General features: G+C 40.1%; 1 protein-coding gene and 1 pseudogene across 1 annotated transcript; both read right to left on the bottom strand.

The window, feature by feature from the left end:
* LOC118055641 (uncharacterized) overlaps positions 1 to 22819 on the bottom strand; it is a 66472-nt pseudogene extending 43653 nt beyond the window's left edge.
* LOC140955367 (cytochrome P450 81Q32-like) lies at positions 14327 to 21970 on the bottom strand. Its single transcript, XM_073407929.1, has 3 exons — positions 21964 to 21970; positions 21236 to 21528; positions 14327 to 14944 (listed from the first exon to the last, which is right to left on the bottom strand). Exons 1-3 carry the CDS (start codon positions 21968 to 21970, stop codon positions 14636 to 14638), a joined length of 609 nt encoding a protein of 202 aa, XP_073264030.1. The 3' UTR covers positions 14327 to 14635.
* Positions 22820 to 24087: the final 1268 nt, after the last annotated feature.

Genomic DNA, 24087 nt, shown 5'->3' with positions numbered 1-24087 from the left:
ATGAGATTAATGTATGGGTTTGGAAGAAAAAAGGAATACCAAAGGATTTTTCATGTTGTAGTGTTGTGAGCAAAGTTGCGCTCAAAATGTTATTTACATGTAATAACAACAAAGAAGAGTGTTATGTGAACACAAGAAAACACATGATCTTATTTCACAAGAGAAGCTCATTAACAAAGAAAGTCTTATTCGAAAGCATTAACAAAAGGCAATAACAAGGCAGGCTTCATTCCTCTATTTTGGCGAATCTGCTCAAAGGTTAACCTCCTCTCAAAAGCTCTGCGTAGAGGACTCAAAGACAATGCGGAACAACACCACGGTCAAAAATTGAGTTCTACAAAATTCAAGCTATCATGCTGGACCATTGATGCTTTCCAATTCCCCAAACATTCCATCGTAATATGCTAAAAAGCATGATTAGGCAGTGGGTTCGTATTCACATTGGGGGCGTCTTCCAATTCTATCCAACCAGCCTTGATTAATTGCAAAAGCTTTCTCTTGAAGGCGTTGCAGGTATAGATGCTATGCCCAGTAATACCGGCATGGTATTCACAATTGAGTTCTGGCTTGTACCAATTAGGATAAGGTGGCTGCAGAGGTGTTAGAGGTTCTGGAGCTATTTGCCCGATGCTTAATAGCTTTTGATACATCTCATTCAAGGGTAACGGTAGTGGAGGTAGTTGTTCTTGACCCCTTTGGAAATTTCCAATTTGGCTTTTGGCTTGAAAGTTTTGGGGTTCAGGTTTTTTTATGTTGGCAATTTGGGATGGAGTATGGTAATTTTGGGATGTATTTGTTTTACCCTTGTAGCCATCTTCAACATGGTGAACATCTTTTCTTTCGACGCCTCTTTTCTCGGTTGGAGCAGCAATTCTACCACTTTTGACACCTTGCTCTATGCGTTCACACACTATCACAGCATCAGTGAATTGTTGGGCTGAACTACCCATCATATGTTCGTAATATGGTGCTTTGAGTGTATTGGCAAATAAAGAGACCATCTCTTTGTCCAGAAGTGGGGGATGTACTTGAGCAGCTAATTCTCGCCATCTTTGAGCATATTCCCTTATGCTTTCTTTATCCTTTTTCTCTATATTGGACAAACTGGTTCTGTCAGGCACAATGTCCATGTTGTATTTGTATTGCTTGACGAAAGCATCCACAAGATCTTTCCAGTTGCGAATTTTTGTGTTATCCAATCTCATGTACCAACTCAAAGTTGCCTCACTTAAACTGTCTTGGAAAAAGTGCATTAGTAGTTTTTCATCATGTATTACCTCAGCCATTTTATTGTAGTAGGACCTGAGATGAGTCATGGGGCATTGTGTTCCACTGTTTTTGATGAATTCAGGAACACAAAATTTCTTTGGGATAACCACATTTGGGACCAAACACATCTCTGCTGCCCGTACCGGGTCATATAAGTCTATCCCTTCAATGGCTTTGAGTCTGGCTTCCAACGCCTCTATCTTAGCTTGATCAATGCTATCAGATGACTTAGCCTTGTGGGACTCATTAGCAGATGCCTTCACGACTGTTGGGGATGGTGCAGGTGTCGTTGACTGCACAAATGTTGGATTTTGCTGAGGTTCTTGACCATGTTCGCTCATTCTTTCCTCAGGCTGAATTGTAGTAGGAGCCGGATCAAAGGTGATCGGTTGATTAGAAGGACCTTCATCAGAGGTATTTCTTAGTGTTTGCTTGAGTAAGCTAGTGAGGTGAGCCACACTTATTTTCAGAGACTCCAACTCGTCGTGCAAATAGGCCTCACGTTGAGCACGCTCTTCATCTTCCATGTTTCTTGCTCAAAGTCGGGTGTTGTAGACTTTTTTGGGGACCTATATTTCAATCTGGCATGTATGCATGTTAAATGTATGAACATGTAATTTATATGATAAACTTGCCCTTCGAGGGATGACATGATTTTTTTATTATTATTATTTTTGTATGACATATTCTGTAAAGAAAGATAGCGCATACAAACTAAAGACAGGGTCTATTCATGAATAGGTTTTCTACCTGGTCTCATATCTGCCCAGTGACGTCCTTCGTAAAGGCAGTATGGGGGCGTTGCAAGGAACAGTTAAGGCACGTATGCCCACCATTACCAAGCAGGCTCTCAGATATGAGTTGGGTGTTTCACGCATCTGAACCTGACCAATAGTCATAGGGCAGATCGTTAATTCCCCACTTAACTTAAAGGCTTGTGTATGCTTTGAAAAATATGTACAGAAATTAAAGCGCGCAAGAAAAAAAATAAATGAAATGCATATTTAAAAATAAACACGCAAACCACAACAAAAAACACAATAATCAGACAAAAACAAAGCTTAGTCCATAAGGTCCCCAGTGGAGTCGCCATTCTGTCGCACGTGTGCGGCGGCGCGGCGATCGTCCACCCTCAAGGAAAAAATCGGAATATTTATTCCTGGAAAAATGTGGAGAGACAAGGAATTCTTGTCTCTACATGTGAAAAATTGGAATGGGAGTCGCCACCTAGTATTCTGGTTACTAGGAACCTTAACTGGTCTTTAGAGATCGGGTACGGAGACTGCTTGCGTAAAGGGAAGGTATTAGCACCCCAACTACGCCCTACCTAAGGTAGGCTGCATTGTTTTAATGTCTGATAAAATCTAAAATCGTGTTGTGGTTTTTGAATTATTGGTTCGTTTACAGTTTAAGAAAAGTCCTCCTCTGTAAGGAGATCCTTATCTTTATCAGCTAAAAAACTAACTATTCAAAGTCGTCAAAAGAAAATATCTTTTTAATATCAGGAATACGATTTACGTATAAATTCATAATTCCTGATACTAAAATCAAACAAAATAAAATATTTTGTTGTTTTTGAGATTTTGGCCAATGTTCTCTTGACTTTAATAAACTGGTTATTAAAGCCAAAATGCATGCTAAAATATTGTTTTTTGACATATGAAAAATACGATATGATATTTTAGATTTGAGACACTTGGCCGTATGCACAAAAACATTTTTTATCTTTTTTCATTTTTTTTTAATTTTTGGAAGTTTTTGCCGAAAACCGGGTATTTTAATACCGGATTTATATTTTTACGATGTAAAAATACTGCCCGATATTAATCAAAATTGATAAAAACATGTGCTGGAAAAATTGTAAAAAATCTATATAAAAAAAATTTGAAATGGATTGAAATGGGCCGGACCCGGCCCATTTCAGTGGGCTGGGCCGAACCTGGCCCAAATGCATGGGCTGGGCTCGGGCCCAGCCCACCTTAGCAGCTTCACCTCGCCTGCAGGCGTGCACCGTGCACGTCCTGCATGGTGAGGGAAGAAACAAAAATAAAAATAAAAGGGGGCAGTGTTTACCTGGAGAGGCGGCGACTGCTGGTGGCAGCGGAGGCGGAGGCGGAGACGGTGCTGGCGATGACAGTGGCAGCCTCTCCCCTGTTTCTTTTCTTCGGTGCAGAGGTGAGAACCTCTTTCTTTTCTTTTCTTTTCGTTCCTCTCCTTCTTCTGCGCTCTCTCTCGTTCCTCTCCTTCTCTCCCCTCTCTCTTCTCCCTTCTGTCCTCCTTTTTGTTTTTTCTTTTCTTTTCTTTTTTTCTTTTTTTTTCGGTGCCCCTCCCCTGTTTTTATAGTAAAAAACAGGGGGGTGGTGTCGTGGTGGGGCGGCCACTGTCGGCCGCCCCTCTACTATCGACTCAGAAGGATAAAAAGGAGGAGACAAGTGGGTGATTGCGGGCGTCTTATTGCGCGAAAAACGGGAAAGAAATTAGGTGAAAAGGGGAAGAAAAAATCTTCTTCTTCCCCTGCCTCCCCCGTCAAAACGGCACCGTTTTGGGGTTTTTTTTTTTTTTGCAACAGTGAATGAAACGGCGCCGTTTTGGTCAAAACGCGCCGTTTCATTTAAAAGAAAAAGGCGCCAAAAGCATTAGATTCAAATTTCAGCCCTCCATTTGCGCGCGTTTTACAATTTAGTCCTTGGTCTCGGATTTCTTCAATTAAGTCCCTAATTGGCCATTAAACTTCAATATTTATGCAATTAAGCCCCTGATTTGACCAAATTAACTTCAAAAATTATAATTTGACCCTAGAAAATTAATTTCTCCTAATTAAAGCCCAAATTAACTCCAAAATCAATTTTTCTTGCAATTAAAATCTTCATAAATGCAATTAAACCTTTAATAAAATTTAATTGAGTCCATAAACTTCTGATTTTGCATTTTTCTTCCACAAATTGAATTTTCTTTATCATCGGGGCTCTCATCAGTCAATGATATACTGTCAAAAATTAATTTTTGATTTTTGAACATCCTCAATCAATTTTTGAGCATTTTTAGGGCGCTCTGGCATTTTTTCACTGTTATATTTTTTGATAATATATTTTTTTGAATTTTTTTTTTATTTTTTTTTTATGTGGGGACCTAAAAATGGGTTACAACAAGGCAGATGCTAGAAAGGCATTATGAGAGGTCCATGAGGGGATTTGCTCGACCCATGCTACCGGGCATATGATAGCAAGGAAAATTCAAAGGGCTGGTTAGTTTTGGATGACACTGGAGAAAGACTGTATCGACTATGTCAGGAAGTGTCACAAGTGTCAAGTTTACAGTGATAAGGTTAATACACCTCCAGCTCCTCTGTTTAATCTAATATCTCCATGGCCATTTGCAATGTGGGGAATTGACGTCATCGGTCCTGTTAACCCAAAAGCTAGCAATGGTCATAGATTCATCCTCGTAGCTATTGACTACTTCACAAAATGGGTGGAAGCTAATTCGTATGCCCATGTAACACAAAAGGTAGTGAAGAAGTTTGTAGAAAAGGATTTGATTTGCAGATATGGTCCTCCAGAAAAGATAGTGACAGATAATGCACAGAATTTCAATGGCAAAATGATAGTGGAGCTGTGTACTAAATGGAAAATCAAGCATTCGAATTCCTCACCATACTGACCAAAAATGAATGGCGCAGAAGAAGCCGCCAATAAGAACATCAAAAAGATTATTCAGAAAATGGTAGTCACATATAGAGATTGGCAGGAGATGTTGTCGTTTGCTCTTCATGCATACCGCACTACAGTCAGGTCCTCGACAGGGACTACCCCATATTCTCTGGTGTACGGTATGGAGGCAGTGATGCCTTTGGAAGTGGAAATCTCGTCGTTAAGAGTGTTGATGGATTCCGAATTAGAAAAGGCCGAGTGGGCTAAAGGGAGATATGAGCAACTGAACCTGATTAGTGAAAAGAGGATGGCTATAATATGTCATCACCAACTTTACCAGAAACGAATGGCAAAGGCATATGATAAAAAGGTTAGACCGCGGTTGTTTCAAGAAGGGGATCTAGTATTGAAGAAAATATTGTCGTTACCCGGAGACGATCAAAGCAAATGGGCACCAAATTACAAGGGTCCTTACGTAGTAAAGAAGGCATTCTCAGGAGGAGCGCTGAAGTTGGCTAGAATGGACGGAGAAGACCTAGCTCAACCTGTGAATTCTGACTCTGTAAAAAGATATTATGCTTGATGTAGGCTCCTAAATCAGTAAAGAAAAGTTTGGCCATTGACTTCTTTATTTTTTGCATTGATCTCACAACAATCATTTTTTGACATTAATCCTAACAGTGCATTTTTTGTTGTTATCGCATCACTGACTAAAAAGTTTATCATGGGCTGAATAAATTTCTTCTCTATATAAAAACCCAGACTAGAATCACACCCATACACTGGGGGTAACAAGAGATGTTTCATGAAAAGTTTTACGTGTTTTCAAAATGGGATGAGAGCCCGTAGATTTGAAAAAGATAAAGCATTTGACAAAAGCATGACAAAGAGGCAATGACAAGTCATACATTTTGAGAAAAAAGGCTACTTGTAAAAAGTCGAAGACTTCTTCTCCAAGATATGATAGGTAAAAAGAGGCAACACAAGAAATGAATCCAGCATACGACTTCAAAAGTAAGCTCATGTTAAGAGAGAGTTTCATGAGCTAGAAGAAGATGATGGGGCCTATGTTTGAAAACCAGGTACAAATACATGCATGGCATCTAATCATAAATCATTGCATTATTTTTGAATCGTTACAAGAGGAATCCTTAATGTAATCCAACAAAATTATGGATGAAGAAAGAATCATCGAGTTAATGATAACAAAGAATCATGATTTTGATTCTGGAACAATGAGAAGAACCTATTAGGAAATTTTCAAAAGAAAATGAAAGGTTTAGACCCTGCCATCAGGAAGAATGACATCAATATCAGCTTTGGTTAAAGGGAATCACCAGATGGGATTCCAGGTTAACCGTGCTACAAAAATAGATTTTTTTGGTTTTGGTTAAAGGAGATCGCCAAAAGGGATCTCATGTCTCAGCTTTGGTTAAAGGAGGTCGCCAGAAGGGATCTCATATTTTAGCTTTGGTTAAAGGGAATCGCCAGATGGGATTCCAGGTTGACCGAGCTACAGATATAATTTTTTGGTTAAAAGAGGTCGCCAGAAGGGATCTCATATTTTGGATTTGGTTAAGGGAGGTTGCCAGAAAGGATCCCGTATTGCAGCTTTGGTCAAAGGAAGTCGCCAGAAGGGATCTTGTATTTTAGCTTTGGTTAAAGGGAATCACCAGATGGGATTCTAGGTTGACCGAGCTACATATATAATTTTTTGGTTAAAAGAGGTCGCCATAAAGGATCTCATATTTTGGTTTTGGTCAAAGGAGGTCGCCAGAAGGGATCTCATATTTCAGCTTTGGTCAAAGGAGGTCGCCAGAAGGGATCTCGTAGTTTAGCTCTGGTTAAAGGGAATCGCCAGATGGGATTCCAGGTTGACCGAGCTACAGATATAATTTAAAATAGGTTGCTAGAAGGGATCTCATTTCAGATCTAGTTGAGGGAGGTCGCCAGAAGGGATCTCATATTTCAGCTTCGGTCTAAGGAGGTCGCTAGAAGGGATCTCATATTTCATCTTTGGTTAAAGGAGGTCACCAGAAGGGATCTCGTGTTTCAGCTTTGATCAAAGGAGGTCGCTAGAAGGAATCTCATGTTTCAGCTTTGGTTAAAGGGAATCGCTAGATGGGATTCCAGATTGATTGAGCTATAATTACCAATTTTTTGTTTTTTGTTTAAAGGAGTTCACCAGAAGAGAATCTCAGGTTAACCCAATCAAAACACCGATATTAGCTTTGGCTAAGGGAAATTGCCAGATGGGATTTAAGGTTGGCCAAGATATAAATATAGATTTTAGTTAAAAGAGATCGCTAGAAGGGATTTCAGATAGAATGCCAGGCTAATCAAACCGAAGTTAGAATTCAGAGGATCACCAGATTGGGATCTCGAGACGAATACGTTTTGATCATAGTTTTTTGGGCTGAGGAGGATTGTCGTAAAAACAAAGTTTCAAATCGATCAAGCTTTATCAAGATCAGTTACGATAGTCCAGTTTTGTTTATCTTTATAACACTTACTGTGCAAAATCCCTGCTCCGTAAGTATTATAAAGAGCGGGCATCTGTTGTAACCCATTTTTGGGTACACCCCACAAATAATAATAATAATAATAAAACAGTGTCGTCTTTCTCTCTTCCCGCACGCTACTCCCAAAACCTAAAGCCCCATGTCCCCTTAAAACAAGGAAATAGTGACCGCATGTTGCTGCTAAAGCCCCACGCCACATGACTGGAAAACAGCACAGGCATGCCCTACAAAGCCGCCTGACAGCAGGCCGCTCCCCTACTCCCTAGGCGTAACAGTAGGCCACTCCCCTGCTCCCCACGCGCAACAGCAGCCCGCTCCCTTCTAGCCTATAAATACTGCTCTCAACACCAGCAGTGAGGGGGGATTTTTTTGGGATGAGAGAGGGCTCTTTTGAAACTGAAAAGGGAGGGAAGTTTTGAAACAAAGAGAGCTACTGTGAGAGGTTAGGAAGAGAGGAAACAAGATAGGAAAAGAAGGGGAGAAAACAGGGAAGCTCTGAAACCGAACAGGAGGGAAAGAAAAACACACCAACACTGCCAACACCATTGATTTGTTACCTTCACCTTCCCACCTCCCCTGAATCGTTGTAGAAAGGAAAGAACAACTGCTTTCACCGGGCTCCCTTAGCCACCGACCACCGTCACAGCCAGCCGCCGCGACACCAACACCACCAGGAACAGAGCACTTCCTCTCCCCCACCACCAGTTGTCATTGCCATCTCAGTCAACAACAGCCCCGTGAAAAGCAGAAGGAGGAAATGAAAACAAAGGAGAGCAAAGCTGAATAGAAAAACGCAGAGAAAAAGAGGAAGAAGGGTCGACCACCATCTAGGCCATTTCCCAGGCCGCCACCACCAGCATCTCCACGAAGCTGCCGAAGAAAGAGAAGAACCTTGTTGACAGAGGAAGCAAAGGAAATAAAGAGAAGAAGCAGCGCCAAAACAGTAAGGAAGAGGAAAAGGAGCCGCAGCAACGCCACCGCCAAACCAGCCACTACCACCGTCAGAACCACCGTGAGCCCTCATTGGCTTCCTCCCCACCGCCACCAGCATCACTATGAGTGTTCGCCATCGCCTTCAGCATCGTTTTCGCCACCAGGTTTTCCCCCCTTCGTTGCTATGCATGCACCATTTTCTTGCATTTTACTGCTCAAGTGAAATATAATTCACTTCAACAGTGAAATGCTATTTCACTGTGCACATCAAATATAATTCATGTGAACAATGAAATGCTATTTCATTGTTCACGTAAGATATAATTTGCGGCCTGGTAAGGCCTGCTGGGTTCAGCCCAGCCACGTGGGCCCAGCCCAAAAAAAAAATAATAAAAATAAAAATTCTTCAAAAATTATTTCTAAGAATTTGTGATTTTTCTGTAATTTTATTATTGCATTTTGACCAATATCGATTTGTATTTTTATACTGTAAAGATACAAATCCGGTATTAAAATACCCGGTTTTCATCAAGAAAAAAAAGTTTATTAAAAAACAATGTTTTGTTTGCATGCATACGGCCTAGTCTCTCCAATATATATATAAATATTATAACATCATATTTTCACACAACAAAGGAAATTTCAAAACAATATATGTATTAGCATGCATTTTAACTTTTATAACCAGTTTATTCAAGCCATGAGAACTAGGCCAATATTTCAAAAATTGCAAAAAAATTATTGTGTTTTCTTTTAGTATTCGGGGTTACGATCTTATACGTAAGACGTATTCTAAATATTAAATTCTTTTGTTAACGTCAGAATTACCTATTAAGATCAGGATCTCCTTACTGAGGAGGACTTTTCTTGAACCATACCAACAACTAGGAAAACACGAAAAGACCTTAGATTTTATCAGACAATAAAACAATGCAGCTTACCTTAGGTAGGGCGTATTTTGGGTGCTAATACCTTCCCTTTAAGCAATCAGTCCCCGTGCCTGATCTTTGAGACCAGTTAGGGTTCCTAGTAACCAAAATACTAGGTGGCGACTCCCATTCCATTTTCCACCAACAAAAGACAATATTATCTTGTCTCCCCAACATTTGCCAGAGATTAGATAGATATACACCTCCTGACAAAAGTGGAACCGATTTCACTGTGACGCCGCACACATGCGATAGTTCTTATAAAACAAATGGGCACACTCCTTCTCAAAGTCATAGCCAATTGCACATCTACCTTTCAACCAGCAGATCAGAAATGGCTTCTTGATTCTACCGCTTCCCATAACATTACTGGTGACTTAAAGAATTTATCTATTCATTCTGAGTATGATGGCACTAATGAAGTTGTTATTGGTGATGGGTTAGGTTTGGCAGTCTCCCATATTGGTTCCTTGACTTTAAATCACCAAAACAGACATTTATGCTTTGTGACACTCTTTGTGTTTCCAATATTTGCAAAATTTTAATTCTTGTTCATCACTTCACCTCTCAAAATAATGTTTTTCTTGAGTTTCACCCCTTTTATTTGCTTGTGAAGGATCAGACTACGGGGGCAACATTACTAAGAGGAATGTGTGAAAGCAGCGTTTATCATTTTTCGAACTCACTGGTGGGCTCTGCCTCTAAAATTGTTGCAAATGCGCATGAATGAACCTTGTTTGACGGGTGGCACAAACATCTCAATCATCCATCCTTCAAAATTATCAGAAATCTTGTCAATCATTTTTCTCTTCCTATAGCGCACAATAAAATGAACTCTTTATGTTCACCATGTTCTATCAATAAAGCCCATCAACTTCCTTTTCGGCCTACCAGTTTTCAGATTCATGCTCCCCTTGATATTATTTATACTGATGTGTGGGGACCTGCTCATTGTGTTGGTCTAGATGGTTCTTGCTATTATTTAATTTTCATTGACCATTACATAAAATATATGTGGTTTTATCTCGTTAATGCAAAATCTTGTGTTAAAAGCATTTTTCCTCAATTCAAACAACTTGTTGAGAAATGGTTTCAATCACAAATAAAAAGCCTTTACTCTAACAATGGTGGCAAGTACACAAGTCTCAAACCCTTTCTCTCTCTTCATGGGATTAGTCACTATATCACTGCCCCTCACACACCTCAATAAAATGGTCTCTGAACGTCGGCATCACCATCTAGTTGAAACTGGTCTCACTCTACTACACGATGCCAATCTTTCTCTCTCATATTGGCCACATGCTTTTTATACTACCACGTATCTCATTAATCGTCAACCTACTTCTCTACTACAAAACAAATCACCATTTGAAAGTCTTTTTAGCCAAAAGCCCAACTATCTTAAATTAAAATCTTTTAGGTGTATTTGTTATCCCCTAATCAAACCTTATAACACACATAAAATTCAACCCAAGTCCATTCTTTGTGTTTTCATGAGGTATTCTTTAACCCAAAATGCCTACCGTTGTCTAGAACCCAAAACAAATAGAATATATCTCTCAAGGCATGTACTCTTTGATGAGAAATAAACCTTAGCCTCATTTCACTCTTCTTCCTCTTCTTCTGTGTCATCTACTTTGAGTGCTGCCCCGCCCGTATTTTCTACTTCGCTAGTGTTTTCAGAATCTGCTATCACCGTGGAATCATCTCCTTCAGGTAACCCCTCTTCCTCTCATTCTCTGGTTTCTTTACACTCTTCAAATAATTTTCCTATTTCATCATTGTTGAACCTGTGTGTAATTGAGCAAAACTGTGAGACTACTCATCCACCCTCCCCTGTTTCACCATAAGATCACCTAGCTACACCAGTGTCTCCTTCATCCCATCATGTGTCTCCCCTAGTTCCCATAACCATAATATCACCACCATCTAATCGGACACACTCCATGACTACCAGATCCATGAATAACATATTCAAACCCAAACAAATCAATTTTGTCACCAAACATCCTCTTCCTCAAAGTCTAGAACCAACATGTGTTACCCAAGCTTTGTCCATGCCAAATTAGCGTGAAGCCATGTCTGATGAGCTTACTGCTCATATGAGACATGGCACTTGGGACTTAGTTCCACCCCAAGCTAGTTGCAGACCCGTCAGTTGTAAGTGGGTTTTTTGTGTTAAACGAAAAGCAAATGGCACAATTGCTCGCTTCAAAGCTCGACTTGTTGCCAAAGGCTATCACCAACACCTTGGGATTGATTACAAAGAAAATTTTAGTCCCTTTCTAAAACATGCAACCATTCGGTCTATGCTCACTATTGTTGTCATGCAAGGTTAGACCTTGAGGCAAATGAATGTTAACAATGCCTTTCTGCATGGTCAGCTTACTGAGACTGTCTAAATGAGTCAACCTTCAGGGTTCAAGGATCAAACAAAACCTCATCATGTATTTAAGCTGCATAAATCTATCTATAGGCTTAAACAAGCCCCTTGGGCATGGTATTCAACACTCAAGCATGCTCTTATTCAACTTGGCTTTCATAATTCTAAGTCTGACTCCTCCTTGTTTATTTATCACCGTGGCTCTGTTATGTGTTATATGTTGGTATATGTGGATGATCTTGTGCTTACTGGAAATGATTCCAGCTTTGTGCAATCTCTTATTCAGCAGCTTGGTGATCAATTTTCTTTGAAATATATGGGTCCTCTTAACTATTTTCTAGGAGTGGAAGTTATCTCAACCTATGCAGGTTTATTCTTGTCACAACATAAATATGTCTGTGACTTGCTGTCCAAAACCAACATGGTTGGTGCCAAGGATGTCTGTACCCCCTATCTACTGGCATATCTTTAAAACTGGTTGATGGCACTGCCTCTATTGATAATACTGAATTTCATCGAGTACTTGGGAGTCTTCAATATCTCTCCCTCACCCGTCCTGATATTTCCTTTACCGTGAACAAGTTATCCCAATTCATGCACAGGCCAACTAATACACACTAGACAGCAGTTAAAAGACTCGTTCGGTATCTGAAGCAAACTATCTTCCATAGTATCCACATCCAAAAGGCTACCACTTGGCATCTCACAACATACTCTGATGCAGACTAGGCTGGCAACGTTGATGATCGTACTTCCACCTCTGCCTATATCATTTTTCTAGGACACAATCCCATTTCCTGGAGTTTAAAAAAACAACGGGTTGTTGCATGTTCATCTACAAAGGCTAAATATAGATCCTTAGCCAATGTAGCATCTAAAACAATGTGGTTGCTTAGTCTTCTCAATGAACTTGGCTTTCCACTCAAAGCTCCACCTTCTCTGCTATGTGACAATCTTGGAGCTACTCATCTCAGTTCAATCTAGTTCATCACTCCAAAATGAAGCATATTCAAATTGATCTGCACTTTGTGCATGACTTAGTTCAAAAGGGTTCTCTTCATGTCAATCATGTTCACACCTAGGATCGGCTCGCAGATCTGCTGACAAAACTGTTATCTCGGCAGCGTACTGAGTTTCTTAGATCCAAGATTGGCCTTACTAATGGGAGTCTTATCTTGCGGGGGTGTATTAAGGAAATCTGCATAAACTCTGCCAAAATCAAGCAACATATTCCTACCAAAGTTTAGCATTCCAACTGTTACAAATCTTTCCATTTACTGCAGAAAATATTCTGCCAGAATTATAGCAATGTCCATATGTATTCATTACCAAAAACAAACTCTTCTCTTGTATATATTTCACTCAACATTATAATGAAAAGGTGTGGTTTTCTCTATCAATTCTGTGAGTAGTTGTTTGATCTTTTATGTTTTTCTAAAAAAACAAATAGCAAGCAATGCGTCATTTTTTTTTGGGTGAAATCAAGAATATATATAGAATAAAAAGAGAAAACCTGAATAGAGAGAGCAGAGCTTTAGCTACATAGGTTGTAACCTAGGCATCAACCTAATTACAAGGAAGAAAAATAAGGAAACAAACAGCCCTACTAATGGAGCAACAACTCAAAAACCAAATGAAATCATAACTTAAACGGACTAAGCCGAAATGCATTCTTGATTTCTATAAAGATCAGCACCTGTATAGAAAAATGAAGAATTCAGATTTCTGATCCAACCTGCAGCAAAGTAGAACAAATGTCATAAGACATCTTTCTAGATTGGCTGCTTTTTCTCAAATATCAAAATGGTCCTAGTATTCCATATAGTCCAGAGAATACTAAACATAAAGCCCCCCCTCCCCAAACAAATCTTTCAAACTTACAATGATTTTCCTCTAGAAGACCTAGCCATTGACATTGAAAGTCATCAAGGGTATGTGACATTACCCAGCTGAGACCTCTACCCAAATATATCATTTATTGCAGTAAACTAGGGGTGTTTTAAACCCTAAAAATCCATTTTCAATCACTTTTTTACCCAACAACATGCCTACGTACCTAAATAAACATGTTGATGTAACAGGACACGAAATCCCTACCATCCTTTTATTAAGTGGGTTGGCAAGGGGACCAATTTTTTAATCAATAATAACCCATTTTAGATTTCCACTAAGTTATCTTCCCCGGGTCGGATGAAAGTTCTTTTAACATAAAAAATAAAATAATAGTTATATGACTTCTACTTTATCATGGGTTGAATGATTTGTTTTTTCAACATAAAAAATAAATATACATATTTATTACATTAAAAAAATTGTAATAGTAGATAAAAAAGCTGGTATGTATAAGGGAAAAGAAAAAACTTTTATGTTTATTTTAATATTATTTAAAAAACAAAAAATTTTATTTTAATTAGATAAATTGATAATCCACGTTTATTATCATTAACCTTCATCTTTTCCCCTTCTTGATGGAACCAAAAAACTTTTGCTGAAAGTTAGAGTTTGATATCATTTTAACATTTGGTAGCATCATTCCCCAAAATAACAAGAAAATCAAACCCTAAGGGGTAATTTATTGTTATTATTTGAAAATAATACATATAATATTGGCAGCACTCTTGACAATTTTATATATATTTTTTGATCACTTAAAGAGAGAAGCATGTCTAGAATCGGGCGAGCTCTACACATGAGCTCTAAGGGCTCAACTTTGAACATGGTCATTGCTGTCTTCTCTGTCATGTCAATCTTGTTTTCACCAACCCTTTCCCACTCAAAGCACTGTATCAACGATCCCAAAGTTAAGGTCATCACTCTGTTTGCTAGGCCATCTCCAGGACAAGCTCTCCTTCCCATCCCAAAGGGGATGAACTTGCATGCATCAACTCTGCCTGCAGATTCAAATCTCTCAGGCTTGAAACTCGTGGGCTCATCCCACAGTGTAGGGTCTCAATGGAGAGACCATGCGTTTACAAATAATATGGTCCCAGCTGGGACATGGTATCCTCCAATGGTACAGTCGGAGGATGGCATGTGCGGTGGTATAAGCGGTGTCACCGGACATAAACGCAGATTCTCCGATATGATGCTCTGAAGGTAATTTAGTTTTGCAAAATCTGACTCTTCTATCAAGCGGTCTCCAACTTGAGCGTCCAGTTCTGCTTTAGCTTTCCTTAGCACGTCTGGATGGTTGAGTAGATTGGCTAATGCCCATTCCATAGATGTAGCAGCAGTCTCTGTTCCCCCAAGCAACAACACCTACACAAAATATTTAGTGAATTAAACTCAAGCCAGCTCCGACCCGAAAGCTAAGATGAGAAGGGTTTACCTGCACAAAATACTCATATTTCTTTGAAGTATTTAGTGAGACTTGCAAGTATGCTAGTAGTTGTTGCACCAAATTCATCATATAGAAAATGTAGATTCATCTACATTATACAAAGGCTTAAATCAAGAGAAAGATGCCCACCTGCGATGAACAAGTTTGTTATCTGAAAATGACTTGGAATCTCCATGGCAATATTTTTTTTGTCTTTTTCTCCCATTATTTGGCATGCCAATATTTTTTTTCTCTTTTTTTCTCCATTATCTCCATGCCAATATTTTTTTTCTCCCATTATTTGGAGCATGCCAATAATGTTTTTCTCTTTTTCTCCCATTATTTGTCCTTATCTTTCTCTTTCCTTAATTTGGCTAATTTAAAAACTGAAATGAAAAAATACAAGGAAAACTATCTATCACGTGTTTGCACACGTGTCTTCATCTAATGGCGATGCATGTCATGTCATGCTACCATCGATGATGATCTTTATTTTGTTGATTTTATCTTGTCAAAAAAAATTTATTAGTTTAATACGTTGGATTAGGTCGGGTTGAGAAAAATACATGATGAATTGTTTAATACGTTGACACAAAATTTGATGAAGCGGTGGAGAGAAAAACAGGTGGCTTTAGGCATAATTTGTGGTTTTGTTTCCCTTTTTAGTGAATGAAACTCTAAGAAATTGAAAGGGGAGATGATACCAAAAGATCAAACCGTAAGAAAAATTGAGTGAATCAAAACAAAAACATCATTTTTCCTTAACAAGTTAAATGATTGAATCTGTTGAATAAACTCAATCTAGAAGCACCTAGATGGTCAAGGAAGGCAACCACCCACCAGCCGCAGCCGCCGGCCGCCTTCACACCGCCGGTCAACAGCCGCCTTCACACCTGGAACAGTAAATTTTCGTATTCTGAATTTATGTATAAATAGGGTGCTCAGTTATGTTATTTCGTGTGGAGAGAATTGAGAGAAACACTAGAAAGAAAAAGAAAGAGAGAGAGGGCGTGTATTAAGCTTTTGTTTTGTGTTAATTATAAGCTTCGGATTTTGTAATAAAACTTTGTGTTTTATCCCCTCTGAGTGTTTCAAAGCCACCACCAGTGGTTTCTCCCACCAACAATTGGTATCAGAGCCCCGTTCGTTGGAAAACAGAAGAGTTTTGGGGTATATCTGAATTTTCAAAATTGTCAAAAACAAGTTTTGATCATTCCACAGTGTAGAGCTCATCAAGACGAACTCACTGCCGCAAAAATCAGCCAAATCGGAGTTCGGGGTAGCCCACACGCGCCGCCTGAATATTCAGCCAGATCGCCCACGCGCATCCCACGCGCCCCGAGGTTGAAGACGACTAAGCCACACGCGCGCCATATATTGAGCCGCGCCGCGCCGTATACGCCGAGTCCTAGCCGAGCCGTACCCCGAGCCGAGCCGAGCCGCGTTCCAGCCTCAGCCGAGCCGAAGGAATATTCCACAGAATATTCCACAGAATATTCCACGAATATTCCACAGAATATTCCCGGTTCAACCCAGCGAACCGCCCGCCGTACAGAATTGGTTTTTTGACCGGTTCACCCATTTTCTGACACGATTTCAACAAAGTCAGACCGGTTCCCTACTATTTGGACCATTCCGGATCGATCTACAGTGTCCGTTTGGCCAAATTCGGCTCCCAGAAGGCGATATAGTCATTAAAAGAGCAAAATGACTACAGAAGGTACACATACACTCATCCCGAAGCTGACCAAAGACAACTATGATAGTTGGTGCATCAGATTGAAGGCATTTCTTGGGTCACAAGAGTGTTTTGATATTGTACAAACTGGTTATGATGAACCAGAATCCAAAGAAAGAGAAGATGCTTTACAAGAGGCACAGAAGCAAGCTTTGAAAGTCAACAGAAAGAAGGACAACAAGGCAAAGACCATTATCTATCAAGGTCTTGATGAAGATACATTCGAGATAATAGCTTCCGCTGAAACGTCACATGATATATGGGAGGCTCTCCAACAGAAATACAAAGGTGCTGACAGAATCAAGAAGATTTGTCTTCAATCTTTGAGAGGAGAATTCGAATTATTAAGAATGAAGTCCTCAGAATCTATTTCTGATTATCATACAAGGATTATGGTGATAGTCAATCAGATGAGGAGAAATGGAGAAGCCATCATAGATACTCGAATTATTGAGAAAATTTTGAGATCCATAGATCCAAAATTTGATCATGTTGTTGTCGCAATTGAAGAGTCCAAGGAAGTGGACAAGTTGACAGTGGATGAGCTTATTAGTTCTTTGCAAGCTCATGAGCAGAAGATTGTAATGCGAAATGAAGATAAGGCCATCGAGCATGCCTTACAAGCAAAGTTGTCCCTCAAGGACAGATATGAGCAAGGGGAGACTTCATCAAGTGGCTACACCACTCAAGGAGGAAGTCAACAATCTAGAGGAGGATTCCAGAGATTCCAAGGAAGAGGTTCTTGGAATACAAGCTTTAGAGGAAGAGGTGGCAGAAACACCACCAAAGGAGGCTGAGGCCAACAAGCATTCACTCCCAGAGGAAGAGGAGGCGGTTACAATAACCGTGACAAGAGAAATATCAAATGTTATAGCTGCAATCAATTTGGGCACTATAGCACTTAATGCCGATGGAAAGCTCCGTTGGAGATACGTGAGCAAGCCAACTATGCAGAGAAGGATGACAGAGAAGCATCTGCATTACTTGTCCAACAAGGACATGGCGAGAAACAAGAGGAGATATGGTATCTAGATACTGGAGCCAGCAACCACATGTGCGGCTACCGAGAGTTATTCGGTGATCTAGATGAGACCAAGCAAGGTCTAGTTACTTTTGGAGATACCACAAAGGTTCCATTCAAAGGTAAAGACAGCATCCCAGTCAAGTTGAAGAATGGCGATTCCAGCTACATCGCCAATGTCTATTATGTCCCAGCCATAAAGCAGAACTTGATCAGCTTAGGTCAACTTTTGGAGAGAGGATATAGTTTTTACTCGGAGAATTGTCATCTGGCAATTAGAGACAACAATGGGAGATTAATGGCCTACGTGAAAATGTCCAAGAATAAGATGTTTCCTTTGGACATCCAGTATGATGGAGCAAGGTGTTTGAGTGCCATCACCAACAGTGAAGAATGGCTTTGGCACCTGAGGCTTGGACATCTGAATTTCACGAGTATGAAGATGCTAGCAAGCAAGAAGATGGTCAAAGGTTTGCCTCACATTGATCATCTAGATGAAGTCTGTGAGAGTTGTGTCCTCAGCAAACATCACAGATCCAGTTTTGCCAAAGAAGTCAACTGGAGAGCAAAGAGGCCACTGGAGTTAGTACACACAGATGTGTGTGGCCCAATTACGCCTATGTCGACTGGACAAAATAGGTACTTCCTCACTTTTACTGATGATTTTAGTAGAAAGACGTGGATATACTTTCTGAAGAGGAAGTCAGAAGTATTCAATTGTTTTAAAGATTTTAAAGCAATTGTGGAGAAGCAAACTGGTTACACGATCAGAACCGTAAGATCTGATCAAGGTGGAGAATATACAGCAAATGACTTTGAAGCTTATTGTACACAACAAGGCATCAGACATCAGACGACGCCAGCTTATACACCACAACTGAACGGTGTAGCAGAAAGGAAGAATCGCACGATTCTTGACATGACAAGAAGTCTGCTCAAAGCAAAGAAGCTGCCCAAGCAATACTGGGCTGAAGCTGTATCATGTGCAGTGTATCTACTGAATCGCTGCCCAACCAGAAGTTTGCAAGGAGTCACTCCAGAAGAAGAATGGAGTGGTCACAAACCAAGTGTTACTCATCTACGAGTCTTTGGTTGTGTGGCATATGCAAAGATCCCAGATGCAAGAAGGAGAAAGCTCGATGATAAGAGCGAGAAATGCATCTTTGTCGGATATGGTGAAAGAAGGATGGGATACAGGCTGTATAATCCCATCACGAAGAAGGTGATTACGAGTAGAGATGTTATCTTTGAAGAAGATAAATCTTGGGCATGGAATGGTGATCAAGAAGCAGTCAGATGGATCAACACTGATTTGATCCTTGAAGGTGAAGAAGTACCAACAGTACTTGTCGAAGAACCGATTGTGCCAGCAGCTGAACCACAAAGTCCGGCACACAGTTTCCCTGTATTCAACAGGAGGAACACACCAGGAGCATCATCATCAACACCACCAGCATCCTCATCAGAAGGACCAAGAAGGATGCGGAATCTTGAAGAGTTGTACGATACCACTCAGGTCATGGAAGATACAACTCTGTTTTGTTTCTTTGCAGATAGTGATCCATTAAACTTCAATGAAGCTGTCACAGAAGAGAAATGGATAGAAGCAATGGATGAAGAAATACATGCCATTGAGAAGAATGATACCTGGAAGCTGACTTATCTACCAGAAAACAAGAAAGCAATAGGAGTCAAATGGGTCTACAAGACGAAGAAGAACGCCAAAGGAGATGTGCAAAGATACAAAGCCAGATTAGTGGCTAAAGGCTACAAACAAAGAGAAGGCATTGACTATGGAGAAGTATTTGCTCCAGTAGCCCGGCTAGAGACAATCAGACTGATGATCTCACTAGCTGCACAACATAGATGGAAGATCTATCAACTCGATGTGAAGTCAGCATTTCTGAATGGCTTCCTAGAAGAAGAAATCTATGTTGAACAACCACTTGGATACATTGATGCTGAAAATGAAGGCAAAGTATACAAGTTGAAGAAGGCTCTCTATGGTTTGAAGCAAGCTCCGCGTGCTTGGAATACCAGAATTGACAGGTATTTTCAAGATAATGGATTTGAAAAATGTTCATATGAACACGCAATGTATGTGAAGAAAGGAGCAGATGGCAGCATCTTATTTGTGTGCCTGTATGTTGATGATTTGATATTCATCGGCAACAACCCTACCATGTTTGATGACTTCAAACGAAGCATGGTACAGGAGTTTTGAAATGACTGACATTGGTCTAAATGTTCACATTTTCTTGGCTTAGAAGTAACGCAGAAGGAAGAAGGGATTTTTATATCCCAAAGCGGTTACGCCAAAGATATTCTTGAAAGGTTCAAGATGGAAAGCTGCAATCCGGTATCAACTCCAGTTGAGAATGGAGTGGAATTGAGGAAGAGTAAGGTTGGAAATGTTGATCCAACTTACTTCAAAAGCTTAGTAGGAAGCTTAAGGTACTTGACATGTACCAGACCAGATATACTCTACGGAGTCGGACTCGTCAGCAGATACATGGAGACACCAGACCAGTCTCATTTGAATGCAGCCAAGAGAATTCTTCGCTACATCAAAGGCACAATGAATGAAGGTACGTTTTATACCTCAAGTAAAGACTTTAATCTTGTAGGCTACTCGGATAGTGATTGGGGTAGAGATTGGGATGAAAGGAAAAGCACAACAGGGTTTGTCTTTTTCATGGGAGAGACACATCTTTTCACATGGTCATCCAAGAAGCAATCGATTGTCACATTATCAAGCTGTGAAGCTGAGTATGTTGCTGCCAACTCAGCCGTATGCCATTCAATATGGTTAAGGAATATGCTGAAGTTTTTGGGATTTCCTCAAGAAAGTCCTACGGAGATTTATATCGACAATCGATCAGCAATCGCATTAGCAAAGAATCCAGTGTATCATGAGAGGAGCAAACACATTGATACGCGTCATCACTTTATCCGGGAACATGTGAAGAATGAAGAAGTCCAACTGATATCTTGCAACACAAATGATCAAGTTGCTGACATCTTCACAAAGCCATTGAAAGGAGAAGTATTCATCCGATTAAAGTTCATGCTTGGCATGACATCCCTCGATTGAGTTTAAAGGGGAGATTTGTTGAATAAACTCAATCTAGAAGCACCTAGATGGTCAAGGAAGGCAACCACCCACCAGCCGCAGCCGCCAGCCACCAGCCGCAGCCGCCTTCACACCTGGAACAGTAGATTTTCGTATTCTGAATTTATGTATAAATAGGGTGCTCAGTTATGTTATTTCGTGTGGAGAGAATTGAGAGAAACACTAGAAAGAAAAAGAAAGAGAGAGAGGGCGTGTATTAAGCTTTTGTTTTGTGTTAATTATAAGCTTCGATTTGTAATAAAACTTTGTGTTTTTATCCCCTTTGAGTGTTTCAAAGCCACCACCAGTGGTTTCTCCCACCAACAGAATCAACATAAAAAGCGTTAGGTTTGACTAACCAGAACATGGCCTTTGATTATGTCATCAATGTAGTATTCAGGTTGTTCTTCTTGCAAAGCGAGAAACCGGTTTATCATAGTGTTTCTGTCCCTGTCATCTCGATGCTCATCAACCAGTCCCTGTAAGAACACATCCATCTTCTTACTTAGTCTATCCAACTTCTTCAAGTAGCCTGTAATATCAACCCACTGCGACATTGGAATCAGATCCCCCACATTTATCATGGAAATATATGCAAAAAACACTTCCAAGATCTCCCTCAAAATCCTGGCCTCTTCAATTTCCTTAACATCTACGCAGAGGGATGCAAATACAGGGAATAAGATGGTTTATGAACTCCATCCTGTGATGACACTTACATCCAGTAATCCTACTTGTATGCAGGGATTATGATGGGAAAGTTACTCCTGAGGAGGTGGCAGCTGCTGCGATGTACTTGAAGGATACATCAGGCAAGGAAGGCATCCAAGAACTCATCAGCTGCTGCGATGTACTTGAAGGATGTATCATTTTGGGAATTGTGTCTGCATGTTTCAACATTTCATCACTTTCTTTCTTATTAGAGGATTAATGCATTTGTTCTCTTGAGCTCAGCTCCTACATGCAAACTGGTTTTGGTTCTAAGAAGCCACATCTTATTTTTGCTGAATTATTAGAAGACATCTTATCATCTTTCCTCTTTTTACCATGCCACATGAAAAAATATTTCTTCGCCGCTAAAGCAAACCAGTCATACCTCTTATTTACCAAGAACCTAGTCAACAGATGATTTTCTCCACTGCTGTTTTGGCCAGTTTCATCCATTTCTCAGAGTTCCTTCTCATCTCATTCCCTCTTTCACCTTCCATGACTTCCCTTATACACCCTTCTACCTCTTCTTTAGTGACAATCCCCTTTTCATTTTCCTTCACTCTAACCCCTACATGCCAAACTTCGGCAATGCACTTTGCATTTGTTGGTTGATCAGTCCACTCTGGCATTGCCACCATTGGCACTCCTAAGCTCAACGCCTCGAGTGTTGAGTTCCACCCACAATGAGTCATGAAGCAACCAACGACAGACTTGTGAGCCAGAACCTCTAGCTGCGGGCTCCAGGTCACAAGCAGAGATTTCTTTGATGACTCCTCCACAAAGTTGCTTGGAAGTTTTTTCCTTTCCGATTCTCTGACTGCCCACAGGAAGCAGCAGGCACTCCTCTTTAGGCCCCAAGCAATTTCTGCCATTTGCTTCCAAATGACACATAAGCCACTAAGCCAGTTTCCTTTGAATCTAGCCACTCATTGCACCCGTCCGGATTGGGATTGAAGAGGCTGAGACCGTACTCTTTATCGTCCTCCAGCTGCTTGTCCAAGTAAAATGATGGGATCATTGGTCCTATTGGCTTTATTGACCTTTGGCTTGCCAACCAGTTTACCGCCTGATGGAAATCAACAAAATTTTGAGTGCCACTGAAGTAAAAGGAGCATACTTTGAAATATGGTATCGTCTTGTGAGCAAAGAAAAGAGATTGTAAGTAGGAATTTGAAGCATTGCTGCTCTCGTTTATTTTGCTTTGCTTGTCAATCATTTGTTGACTGCTTGCTTGTTTGATCGCACTTATTTTCAAGTATTATTTGTCATAATACTTGAAAACTTGGTGGACTTTTGTTGAAACTCAAGGCAATACCAAACACACTTTTTATGTGAGGTTTTGCTCAATAAGTAAGCATAGAGGCCCCATTCTCCTCGTGTCTGGTCTTCTTTGTCCAGCTCTCAATTATGTACTCATATTTGACTACAAGGCTGCTGGCATGGTATCTTCATATTAACACGAAAACATTGTTTTTCATGGGCTTTTCTACCCAGTTCTCAGTAAATCAGGCCTATGTTATGTAGCGAGTACTTTGCTAATCGGTATACTTCCATGATAGGTTTACATTGAAACGAACTTTAGCATAAATGGCTTTAGAGAATTCACACGCGAATTGCAGAGGCAGGTGAATCATTAGATCATTAGTCACCCTGGCGTTTAAAGCTGTTTACTGCCTTCAAAATTGAACCAGAGAGAGAGAGAGCACTTACCACGGAAAAAGTCTCCGGCGGCTGTGAACATTCTAAAGAAAACCGGGAAAACTAATTCCGTTGATCTATGAATGAAAATGGCAAAATTCCAGTATTAATGTGTGAAAAGCATTCGATAGCATCGAGCTTAATGCGACTCCAGAATATCAACGGGAGTTCCTCTCTGTTAAAATCAAGCCATAACTGGCCTGTGTCCGGGTAAAAAATCATGCCTGTGGCGCACCATGCATAATCATGGATCTTAGTTTCATTATCGTTGATCTTATGGTGTTACGGACATCGATTTCAATCAAGTTATATATATTATTAATGTAAGACGGAAAAGGTTTTATTCTTAATCGATGTGAGATTCCTTATTAGTCTGGGGAATTTAACATCGAAACAAATACTACTCTCATTGAAAATCTTGAAGTTAATTGCAGAAAACTCTACACATTGAACAAGTGAATCCCATCGATATATTCCACAAATCCAATGCTTGGTATTTTCGGAAAATGATTTCAAGAAAGGTTTTCGGTGTGTTTAGCATGGTTGTTATAGTAGAACATGGGGCATCGTGTCTCAAAATTTTATCAAAACAGGGCAAAGCATTTATGAAATTTGATAACATGTATGGATTCCAGAGTAAATATGAGCAACAATTCGGTATGGAATATGGATAGACCCCCCAAAAAAAAATCACGTGGTGGTGATAGTCATGGAAGAAGCAAGAACATGTCTTTTCTCGTCATCAAGGCTGCAGAAGCAGCCAAAGGAGTGGACTCTGACTCGAACTCAATCAAATTTCTCG

The sequence above is a fragment of the Populus alba genome, chromosome 3 (genome assembly GCF_005239225.2).
Source record: "Populus alba chromosome 3, ASM523922v2, whole genome shotgun sequence".
Lineage (NCBI taxonomy): Eukaryota > Viridiplantae > Streptophyta > Magnoliopsida > Malpighiales > Salicaceae > Populus > Populus alba.
Note: the sequence above shows the minus strand (reverse complement) of the source record. Positions and strands in the feature narration are given on the sequence as shown.

Excerpts from the sequence above, each read along its gene's own strand:
- LOC140955367 (XM_073407929.1), bottom strand. Across the intron at positions 14,945-21,235 it reads TAATCAAAGGCCATGTTCTG|GTGTTGTTGCTTGGGGGAAC; the intron begins GTTAGTCAAACC and ends TATTTTGTGTAG.